Here is a 12481-nt window from a genome sequence, read left to right on the forward strand (position 1 = left end):
TGGAAAGCGTGTGAAGTTTTGAGATATATTAGGAAGCCACATTACTTTTGGCAGGCCAACTTTCTGCTGCAAGCTGATAGAAGGAAATGGAGTCCCTGATAGCGAAATGAGATAGTTCTAGTTCCAGGAATGTTGCCCTCATTTCTGCTACTCGCAAGAAGCAGGGCTCACTGAGCTATTTGGAGGATGTTGACATTCAATATTTGTGTCTTTTCTACTACAATACTTCATCGGAATTTTACAGCTTTTTAAAATCTAAACAACTCTAAAATAACCCTTAAAACTTATTATAGACTTGAAAGATGTTGAACAAAATGGACGCACATACATTTCGACATGTATGTAATCCATTGCGGCGTGTTCATTTCAATCACATAATTCACATTCGTTTCTTTCAAATTTCATTGCAGTTATAACCAATTACATCTCAAGCTACAGAAAATATCTATTTGTGTATCTCCAGACGCACATATTTCTTTGTTTTATTTCTCTGGCTGCTGTTGAGAAAGTGAAGGTTCTCTGAGGCTGATGCTGAAGACCCCTGTGGTCTGTGTCAACAAGATCTCAGTTTAATATCAGACCCTCTCAGCACTGTCCACAGTCATGCTGTGGTGGTTTACTTACTTAACTAGTCAACTTATCAGCCCGGTAGGGAAGTACCCACAGGCTCGTTCCATCAGAGCTAGATCCATTTCCTTCTCCAGTGAAGGCAACATAGGACTCACAACCAGTTACAACTTAAAACATTCTTCCTTACCACAAACCTATATATCTTACGTAATCAGCCTTGTACATGTAATTGAAAGTATTTTTTCAGAAATCTAAGCTGTTAGCATATTCAAAGTATATATCCAAGTAAACCTAATGCTTTTCTTTCCTATTTTGGTTTGCAGTATACATGCTTAATCTATTTATGGATTCTTTGTTGGTATTCAAGTTCATTGGGTGTTGTTGGTGTAACATTGCGTACATGCAGAAAGAGGTAGATGTCTTTTCACTTTAATTATTAGTTTGGCCTTTACAAATGCCAGTGATATGAGGTTCTACAGGAGACTGGTGGGATGAACATGTATACAGGTGACTTGGCACTGTATAAAAAGTCTGGTGATCCAGCCAGCTAGTCATGGGTGTGTTCTCTTTCCAAGACCATGGTGTATTTCCATATGTTCCAGAATACCGGTACCTCTATTTACCAAGAACAAGCCTAGTAGAAAAACACAAAACTCAACATGTGTGTATGTGTCATATGGATGTAACTGATGGATGGCAGTTTTAGGACTTGGTGAAATTAAGGTTACTGATTCAGAAGAAACACTTCAGATAAAGCTACTGCTATGTATCATATCAGAGAATTTTCGATATGTTCATTTCAAGCACCATGAAATGAAGGTCTGTTGGTATAGTAGCTGGTGACAGTGGCGAATGTGAAACAAGTGTTTTACATGTGATCACATTACAGATCGAATTAAGGAAATGTTTTCCAAACCAATTGTGAAATTCTTTCATGTGTTTATCTTGTGGGAACCTGTCAGTGAGCACTGCACTAACCCAGGGTTCCCACTGCAGAGGTTAGCAAAGGACATGTAGCAACAAACCTAGCTATTGTTTCAGGTGGCGGGTGCTTCAATGATAATTCTCGTTTTCATTCTGTCGACACCCTCGCTTGGCTCATGCTCTATCTCTCAGGATCGTAAAAATGTACGGCATCAACATGGGTACGTTGCAAACAAGGAACTAACTATCAGATAGTGAAATGCACAATAACAAACTGAAATGAGTATCAATGTTGCACTGACTGTCCCAACAAATAACTGATTGCTTTGATATCAACGCTTGCTGACAAAGTGTCGATTTCATCATAGGAAAATAAATATGTACAACCAACAAATTATCTATTTTAACCCCAAGAAAAATGTCCTAATGTCTATTTCATTGAAAATCAATTCATGAAATTGAAATGAACAAGGCATTTGATTTCACCTAATATCTTCCCGGCAACTTGAATTTTGTTTATTTCCTGAATGTATGAGTTGTTTCCAAGTTCTGTCCATCTTGGCAATATAGTATCCAACAACTGCAAGACGGAAACTTTGTCTGTTTCAGGAGTCAGGGTTATTCAAAATGTAAGACCACGTCACGTTTCTTACCAATGAACATAAGAAGGGTGTCATGTATTTGCAATGTACATTACTGAAATGTATACCTCGCCTTTAGGCAGAATTCCGGTTACTCAAAACAAACAAGTCCAAGTTTTTCTAACGGAACAGAAGCTACTGGCAATTAAAGATTAAAGGTATTGCCATATTTTCTATCCAAATATTCACATGTATATCTTACAGCCAAATGAAAACAGGACTACTTTCTCCTGCTAAGAAAACAATGTCATTCAAATGTGTTCAATTCCGAAGGCTGTTTGTTTGGCTTGTCAGTCAAAGTGTCAATCACGGCATAAAACCATGAGGGGTTATCAAATCTTAAACATGAAATTGACAACAAGGGATAAAAATCCACTTTTTATGCAAACAAAAAACATTCTAGAAGATCATTTACATCTATTTGAAGAAAGAAACTATTTGACTCAGCCCCCTGCCTGTAACTAGGATGTTAGACACACTTTACACAAAAATTTAACTTTCTGAATCATTTCAATATGGAAATAAAGCATTATTCTACCATGTCATATGCAGGATCGACAATATATTTCAGATTCAGTTTCTCAAGACAAAATAGTTTTTAACAAGTACTCACTCACCAAAAAAAATGGTTCAAACTGTAAGTGGTAATTTTTCAAAATCATAGGGTAAAACTGCCATCAGCCAAGTTTTCTAGGCCCCAGGTCAAAGTTTAAATCCACACTGATAAGACATGCCTGGTTTGTTGGGGGTGGAGTCAGCTGATGTGAAATACAAGCCTCTCATTGGCAACTGAAACACCCTGCCTCCCCCTGCTCCTAATCCCCTCCCCTCCCTCTCCTGTGTCCCCCATCCAACACACTTTGTCTCCATGGGACACCTAATCCCTGGTATCATCACTGTAACATTGTCTCAGAAACCAGGAGGGAGGCGGATTAGAATCCCCATTTGAAGCCTGACCTTGTGAAATAAAGGGCTTCGACTAAGTGGGTGGAGACATTTTAATTCCTGAATTGAAAGGCAATTCATTAACAACATGGTGCTTAGGACAATGGGATTTTTAACAAAAATGAATTTTGACCTATCATTTTTATTTTTACTATTTTCAATCATTCCTGTTTTTGACAGCTACTATTAATTTTTGGAAAATTGTTTTGGCATATTTGGCATAATGATTTTGTAAATCTTTCAGACATTTTTTCTTACAAATTGAGAAATTTCCTAGGGTCTAGAACTTTGTAATTTATTTGCCAGAGGCATATTATTGTATAGTCAAGCATGATTATCACCAAGGATTCAAACTGACATTAAATATCATCCAAGGGTAATAAATTCTTCATATGGCGTCATTAGCTGTGCCCAAATTCCCTTCTCAGTCCTCTCACAGCCAATTAAAATAGTTTCACCATGCCACTCCTGCAATTCAGTCTCAGAAAAATTCCTGGTGTTGGTCAGCTAAATGACCCTTCAAAACTGACCAAGCTTGTCCCTGACAACAGGCCACAGCTGGACCTTGCTATCTCAAAGAATGCTTAAACTCAAAACAATGTCATTAATTTGAAAGTGATACCCCCTTCTCTTTCCCCCATCCCCTATCTGACACAGTCCAACTGGCCATCAGCAGTAGCCAAATGCTTGACCCTCTTGCATGTATATTTCCTTTATTCACTTCCTCAATCGTTGGCCACTTCCGTTAATTTTGCCCTGCGGCCACCTAATGTCCAGTCAGGCTCAGGCCATGGCTAGCCCTAAGCTAACAGCTTGGTAATGTGTACCGATTCCTCTTCACATATCATAAATAATCTTAATTAATTGTGATGATGGTCAGTCGTGATGTTTATTTCATCTAATACGAAATGCATATCAGTTTGAAGTGTTTATAAACTCCACTTCCTCTACACTCATCCCTGTTCCACCTTACCAGGTCAAACACCAGCGACATATATATGTATATGTATGTATATATGTATATATATATATATACATATCAACATCGTCATGTTTATTTCATTGCCATAAAAATCAATTTCGAACAAATATCTCAGTACAATCATCATAAAATCTTTTCCCAGGTTTACATCACTTTCTGCCCAAGACCTACTTCTCCATTTGTAGCCATCCTCCTGTCCTACCTTGCTAGATCCCCACCCCTCAATAACTACCCCCCACCCCCTGACCTACTTTCCCCCACCCTCTGCATACCTCCCATTAAAGAAATCGACTGCTACATTACCTGTAATGAAATCTACCTGGATAAACAGTCCATTATCCTCATAATATAATATCCAATCAATGTTCATTAGCATTGCGACAAGCGAGCCCAGGTGTGGGTTGTGGGACACTGAGAATGGTTTGATGGAATATCACTTTGGACGGTGGCCCCTGGGACCCGAGCTTACCCCACCACTGTTGTATGTAGATGAATGCACGATTTAATTACCGATTCCTCGGGATACGCTGGAAATTGTTTTTAACTTGGCTGTGCCAGATGAAATTTGAGCCACCCACATCTGTGGATTCGAAATAATTCTCCGCTCACTCCCATCTCCCTGTAGAGTATGCCAAGGAATAGATTATTAAGAATATTCGAGGAGGGTTAGAAGCCGTTGCCGGCCATGTGTTCCGGTGAGCATACATCAAAGTGCATAGTGATCTCTACCTCACTTTGAACCATCTTTCTACCTGGAACCTGGGTCGACCGAAATCATACCAAGGTGAAAACGCTAATTGTCCAAGCTTCACCCCGGCACAAGTATCCTGTGAATAGTGGAAAGAATATGTTTGTAAACACAGAGGAATTGCTTCTTTTTTGCCTCTGCCAACCCGGATTCGTTTCTTTAGATGTATGACTCTGGGGGCAGAGGCTAAAGAATTATGCCATTATTTTCACATTAGGCTTGCTGATAGAATTTGGGGAGCTGAGGGGGGGCCTGCTTTTCATTCATTTTTATCAAAATACTCTCGGAGGAGGACTGGGTTGAATATGAAGCGGATAGAAAATCCCCGAAAAAACTTAGTATGAAATTGTGTAAACTGTCCTCACTGTCCTAACTAGGCGGAACAGTCTATTTGATTTTTATGGGACATTTATCCCTCGTAATAATTTCATCTTTTACCTATCCCAACTGGGCATCAAATCACATGGTCTTAGGCCTCATTGACCAGTCAAGGACCATTAGGTCCATTGTCCAGTACAAATGATAGCCCAGCCCTTCCAACATTAATTCCTTTTAGGTAATGTTACTTGTGTTATAGGATCGTGGTTTCCTTAGCTTAAACTCTACAGCCCTTTTCAGAGAGTTGACTAAACGTTTTGTTGCGATTTGTGTGGACATTGAATAGTAGGCAGTCTTTTTTCACTGTACAGCTTCGCAGCTGCTAAACCCTGTGAATGGGGTATTAAAAGAGCCGTGAAATGAAATCAAATGCCAGTGCACTGTGTCTCTCAATAGCCGTGTTTCCTATCAGTGGGTGACAATGCCCACCGTTCTGGCGTACCAACAGCGATCACAAGTGACTACCTGGTCAAACTCGCCGTGCTCCCCAAACCCACGTTGATAAAACCATAATGCACTATGATAAAGACTGGGGCGGTCGGAACGGGACTTTCAAAAGCTTCATACCTAACAATCGATAACAGCTACCTCTCAACTATGGGGTGATCTTAGAATCTAACCCAGGGTGCCCTATGTAGGAATTAATATCTTGCCGATCGGTCGTTCCTTTCAGGACTATGGTGAAGGAAATCTACTCAAGCGGTCTGCATTGCGCTCTATCTACACAAACTAGGGGGCTCAAGGCTTTTCTCATGTTGCTGGGATCCGTTCATTTCTCTCTCTCTCCATACCTTGCAGCCTTATCAATCTCTACACCAAACTATTATTCTCTTGGGTTTGTTTTGGAGGCTGTTTGGCCTGCCCAATTGTTCCCTGGCACAGCTGTTTAGCATTTCCTTGCCTTGAGTGTATCCATCCCAAGTGGCTCAGGAATGGCGTATCAAATGTGACCCCAAGGAAGATGTTTTTAAGGGGTTTCGAGTGTTTTCAGAAATTTTTCGGCAATCTCCGACCAGTATTAACCGCCTATCACTGACAATGATCAAGCTTTCTTTCTACAGGGCTGAGGAACATTTGAACATGGCAGGAAATACATTTAGAAAATGAGTTTATGAGATCCTCCGTGCAGACCAGGTGAAGCCACATGATTGTACAGCGAAGGGGGAGTGCTGAAGGGGGAGGGAAGGCGCTGAGGGGGAAGGGTGGCTGGTTGAGAGGGGAAGGGACTTAGATTTCATTCCCACACGTTTTCGATTTGTGGCAATCCAAAACACATCAAGAACGGGAAAGGTTAATGTTCGTGTTGTTAAGAATGCAAACATGTGAAGCTGGAATAAAAACAATTCTCAACGGCCCAAAGCAGATATCTCAAGTAGGCAAAATTATTAAATTTATTTTTTTTTATCCAACATAAATAATCAAGAGCAAACATTATTGGTTTTACCCCCAGCACAGAGAAATAAAACTTCAGCTCTTGCAAAAGTATACAGCTGGTCACAAAAATAAAGATTCAGAAATATTTTTGAAATCATAAAAATAATTGATTTCTCATCTTCTAAACATGAAACCTCTACGTGAGATTCTTAAGTCAACGTGTGACACGTCTTGTGTGTGTCTGTATGGTCACAGATAGGTTGATGTAAAGACAAGAGATTAACGGTTGGGACATTTATGTCCCATCATCATAAATAGGACAGTAAAAAGATCATCGGAAGCCTGGAATCAATAGCCAGCAACTGACACCCTTTTGAACCGGTCGTTTTCAGACAACATACAAAAACCGTGTTCTTCTCCAACTTTATGAGAAGACACTTTATTAAATCTGCCTAATTTGTTATTCCACTGACAGTTGCAATTGTGTCGGCAACTCCCAAGAAAGCATAAAATCTGACCGTAAACTGAATGAAATTTCAAGTTGGTGACAGGAAGACTAGGTGACGAGCTAACGTTTATTTCATCCAAATTATGATGACAACTCTTTCTTCGCCAATTTCTGGCCAGTAGTTATTAAGTCGTCCTAAATCAGAAATATGTACAGAATATCTCAAAATTATTAAATTTGGGTCACCCTTTTTGACATGTTTGCTGATTTGGAAGTAACTCTTTGCAATTATGAAGAGACTAAACTCATATCGAAACTGATAAAATATCAATGGTGGTTCATTTGAAAAATTGGAATTAAAAATTGTCTGGGAAGAATGTCTTTCTCATAAAACTTTTGCAGCAATTGACTGTAAAAATATTGATTTAAAATCATGTGTTGCAAGCTTCCCCATATAATCTAACTGCTTTTTAATGAATGCTATGAAAAATACAAACTTAATATCATAGCCATAGCCAAACAAGGACATAAAAATGTCAATGCTTTTTTTAAGAGCAACATTATGATTACATGTCTAGTTTATACTCATAAAAGAGCATCATTATGTTTCTGAAAACATTTTTTGCCCCCCATGTAACAAATGTATATTATTCTCACTCCACAGTCACAATCAGAACCGAACATAGGAACAGTAACCAGAATTAAGCTTGTGATATCAAGTTTAAACCGTGAAATTAGATTAAAAAACAAACTGAATAGAAAATTATGAATTTTACTTTCATTAAGTATCAATTCAGACATCAATCAAAATTTAACAGATCTGTATAGTTCATGAAAGCAATTAGAAATGGCATTAGAAGAAATTGGAGATGGGCAGATATCTCCTGCACATAGTAATGGACAATATCACTTAGAAAGTGTGCACTGACATGTATGACAAGTATTAGCTTACTGCCACACGTAAATGATATTTCTCTTATTCCTGCTGTCCTATTGATTTGATGGATAGAGATACACAATAGTCATTTGACACACACATTCATTGTCTATGTCATGCACATTTCAACTTGAAATTAACATCCTTCTATATTATTGACAGTAATGAATGTCAGCTATGCCACAACTGTGTTTTGAGGGTAGAAATAAACTAAAGTCAGCCAAACCAAACTTAGATACCTAAATAACTACCAACGTTTGCTGATTTGCACTAAACCGGAAGGTGGCTTGGGGGGTAGAAATCAACAAACACAAGTATGTTGATACTGTTAATCAAATATGAAATCAGTGTGGTTAGTGATGAAATGGGACTTCCCCACAAGTTTTTCTCATAATTTGATGACATATGTCTTGGTCGTCCAGAGCAGGGGAAACAGATCATGCCCTTTCCGTAATAAATATTTTATTTTTGCAGCTTTTTCATTACTGGATGTTGAATTTGTTTGGCCATATACCAGTGTGTTAGTGCTTATACAGCCCCTTCCGCCTTCTCAAAACAATCCCTTCTTGCAAGGATAACAAGTTTTCCATCAGCACGGTATTCAGGCATGAAGAGGAAGGCCAACAGAGTCAAAGACTTGTGCACATGACTAAACCTCGGACCTAAAGAGAAAAACGCAATATTGGATTTCTTTTCTGATATATCCAGTGCCTGTTCGAATGGCTGCTTTGGGGGGAAGATGGAGGGGGAGGGATTCAGGGGGGTGAGAAATCTCCTTTCGTTTTATTTTCTGGATCAGTTCCCTTGAAAATCACCTCTCTCCAAACTTGTGGCTGTTTAGGCCACAGATTAGGGAGAAGAATACATGGGACGAGGGTTGAAACAAACGAGCATCACTTTCGCTTCACATCTACTGCATGATTGAAATCACAGATACATAGTTAGACTGATTTAGTACAGAACACACTTCCTAGGTATAGCCGACATCAACCACTTAAACAGTAAGACATTGCAGTTTCATTGAAACTAAACAATAAACTTGTCCATGAAGAGGGGAAGAAGTTGTGTTTCTGTTACAATCTAATTGGGGTGCTTGTCTGTGAGTCTTCTTGTTCTTTCCTCCTTGTTATATACACATGTACATATCGTTCTCCCCGAAATAGACAACTTGGCCAACATTCTACCACACTTGCAAGGCTCACATTGCAATGTTTTCTTATCCACTGGTCGAAACAACTGCATATTTCCTTGCTAAAAACTTGATCAATTCCGAAACTCAAAACCTGTCAAATTATGATGACTGACATCTTGGCAATCAATTACCTCAATGTTTTTTTTAAAAAAAACCACTTTTATCATGAAATTCCCCCCCTTCCCAAGCCCCAAGAAGCAAATTTTGGAATGTTACCATCAAAGATGAGAGATACGAGATGGGACGGTTCAGTCCTGGTGTTGATGTTTAAGACTCAAACTGCCAAAGACTTTCTGTAAGTTATCTAAAACTATGCTTCTATAAACTTCAAATAAAAGCCTCTAAATTTTTAACCCTGTTTTCCAAGACATTATTCTTTGAAATTTGATTTCATGGCCACCGAAGGGGGAAATGGAGGTGAGAAGGTTAACAAGCACTGTGGCCAGATGCAATGTTTCAAAAGAATGTAGTGCATCATTTTTCAATAGAGTGAGTGAACCCGCTCTTCCTCGGCTAACTTGACGAGATCTTGAGTCGCACAGAAAAGAACTTGCAACTCCTTTTAGTTCTAAACTTTGAAAATTTCAACAGAATTAAGCTTTTAACTTGAATTGATATTCACATTTCTCATTTTGAATATTAAAGTCTAGATTTGTAATGGGCTCAAAGTTCTCCTGATTTTCTCTCATTACTACAGATATTTATTTCTCAGAGAATAAATCTAAAATTCAAACAAAATAATCAAAGAGAAGCTTGAAGTTTGAAAAAGATATTTTTTCAAAGTTTTCATTTTGTTTTTAGGTGCATGAAATTTAGGTCCATATGAAGATCCTGTATCATTTTTATGATTGACATAAAAAATGTCAATTTCATGAAATAGACGTAAAAAGTTGGTATGGATGAAATAAAAGGTGTTTTTTTTACCTGACTCGCTGTTGTTTTCTGCATTGTGTGAGGAATTAGTATTTGGCTGACTAGATGGCACGGGTGTATCCCCAGACCGCGAGGACTGTGTATCATCGGCTTGGCTGTAATTCAAACTTTGTGATGGCGGCCTCTGCAAAAACAAACATCAGCACCATGTACATATAAACTTTAAAGCACATTTCACTGCAAATAGAAACATTTTGAAATCCAATAAAACATATTTTTTTCATAAATTTCATTTCATATGACCACCCTAGTAGAAAGTTGCAAATTTACTGCATCAAAACATTATTTTTTTTCAATTTAATGAGGAAAGGTTGTGTCAATGTTGTTAATTTTGTGCGATACATTTCCCATTTGATTGACAGGGGGATTTATTTGCATGTTTCAGGTGATATTCCTCAACTGGGGTCAACGAGGCAGGGTAACGAGGGGGGTTTACAGCGGCCTGTATACAAAGTCACCTCTTAGTCTCAGGATACCATATACATAATGAGTTTTGCTCGTACACACACAATGTTTGCTAGTTTGAGCTAGGACGCCGCGAACAAAATACTCCAGAGAAAGGGACCGCTTTTACCATAGAGGCCCATGGAGTAGGCTTTCTCTAGTTTTTCTTACATTCGACCACTCCTGCCAAATCTATTCTAGCGATAATCTCATATTGAGGTCCTTGAAAGGAGGTTTTAGACACTTTTACTAACACTTGCGCTCCTGGTCTTGAGCTAACTAGGTTTCTATTCATGGCTGAATGTCTTTGGGTTAGCGACACTGTATAAGGCAGGCAAGATTATATTTTTATTCATACAGATATGAAATGGATGGATTTATTTTCTGAAGCTCTCAAACTCGTGAGAAGAAAAAAGCCGTTTACTCGCCCTAGACTGGTGAATGTGGTGGACTTGGTAGTATCGTGTGTGTGTCTTTAACACTGTTGAAATCTCATTTGTGACGAGACCTCAATAGCAAGTCTGTTAAAGTTTGCAAAGCGCAAGAATGTCCCACAATGACTTCCTTGACACACAGGGTTAGAAAGAACTTTATCTGTCTACGATAAAGCTGTGCATTGTTGACAATTGTAAAAAGCCCTACCTATCCCATACAATCCTGGAGTGTCCGCGGTTCTCTGTAATTATCAAATACTTCCACTATATAAAAGACTGAAATCAACGCTGGTGATCTGAATGATCTTAAAGTCACCGTGGCTCAGATAGCCTGATAGCATTCACAGTGCTAAATGCAGAAAAATTTGCATGGTGCTGTTGGCACATTGACTTTGTCTACCTCCCCTTGGGTAATTTCTGATGGTCAGATCTACTCCTGCAACAACATGAGCTAAACCATTGCTCAGCATAATTGTTTTCTTAACTGTATGTGATTCAGTGGCAGTGGTAACAGAAATGTTCAGAGCAGTGGACACACAAAGACAATGCTCGGGGTGTGAATTATGTACTTGGTGTAGGTTGCCACCATGTGTGTGTATTCATTTGTGACACTAAATCTGACTCATCCACCACACATTACACAAGTACAAACAGACAGTATCATCAGTTGGTTTCATTCAAGTGTGTACTGATGAAAGAAAAAGGAAATAATTTGACCTCAACAGATATATACAGAATTATGGGTAAAAATGTCCTAACAATCCTGTCAAATAATGTAATTGAAAAAACAACAAAACATTTTAAAAATATGAAATAAATTTGAAGGTCTCATTTTCAGTAAAAAGTTTATAAACCTCTAAGAACTCCAACTGAAACATAAATTATGAAAGTTATAACTTGACAGTGAAATAGACAAGCAGGTGTATCTTACAATGTTTATTTCGGTCAATTTAAGAACAAGAAGCACTTGTCTGTGATAGCTGCACCTTATATAGCAGGCCAGTGTCATCTGATCGAGAGTACATGGCCCAAGGTTCATGCACGACTAGCGTCTGCTCCTGACTTGCGTCGTCGCGACGACACACCCGACACCCCTACCGACAGGTAGGGACAACGCAGGGTGACGGATCCAGACTGCCACCTATAGCGACGGTAGATATGTATCATAGCTGCTACCTATTACCTTAGATTTGATAGCGCCATGGCGCTGCCTCATTAGACCATAGGCTTATCAATGCTGAATCGCTTCTCTAGATATACACTATCAGCTGAACAGATACATTTCACCTTGATTAACATCTTAAAATCACCTGTTCTGCTAATGACAATTAAGTGACGGGGTATTTTCACTAAGTGGATCAGTTGTGTTGACTTCAGTGGAGATTAATGTGATGTTAAAGCATTCAGCAAGATAAGTTTAACAAAAATGGCTTGTTGAAGTATTTCCCCCTCATCAGATACTGCATGGCATTATTATATTACACTATAAATATGTACTTAAAATAACAAGCGATTGAAACTTATATTTTAA

The 12481-nt window shown here is 38.7% G+C and overlaps 1 protein-coding gene across 3 annotated transcripts in view; it reads right to left on the reverse strand.

Annotated features, from left to right (window-relative positions):
* The window catches only part of LOC139442629 (homeobox protein Meis1-like), a 107686-nt gene that overhangs the window by 55807 nt on the left and 39398 nt on the right, over window positions 1–12481 (reverse strand). For all 3 annotated transcript variants that reach the window (XM_071223488.1, XM_071223489.1, XM_071223490.1), the window contains exon 8: window positions 10064–10196. In XM_071223488.1, coding sequence (XP_071079589.1) covers window positions 10064–10196 — 133 coding nt within the window. The remainder of the gene's footprint in view (window positions 1–10063; window positions 10197–12481) is intronic.

The sequence above is a fragment of the Haliotis cracherodii genome, unplaced genomic scaffold (genome assembly GCF_022045235.1).
Source record: "Haliotis cracherodii isolate W230 unplaced genomic scaffold, xgHalCrac1.p SCAF_5, whole genome shotgun sequence".
In the NCBI taxonomy this organism is placed as follows: domain Eukaryota; kingdom Metazoa; phylum Mollusca; class Gastropoda; order Lepetellida; family Haliotidae; genus Haliotis; species Haliotis cracherodii.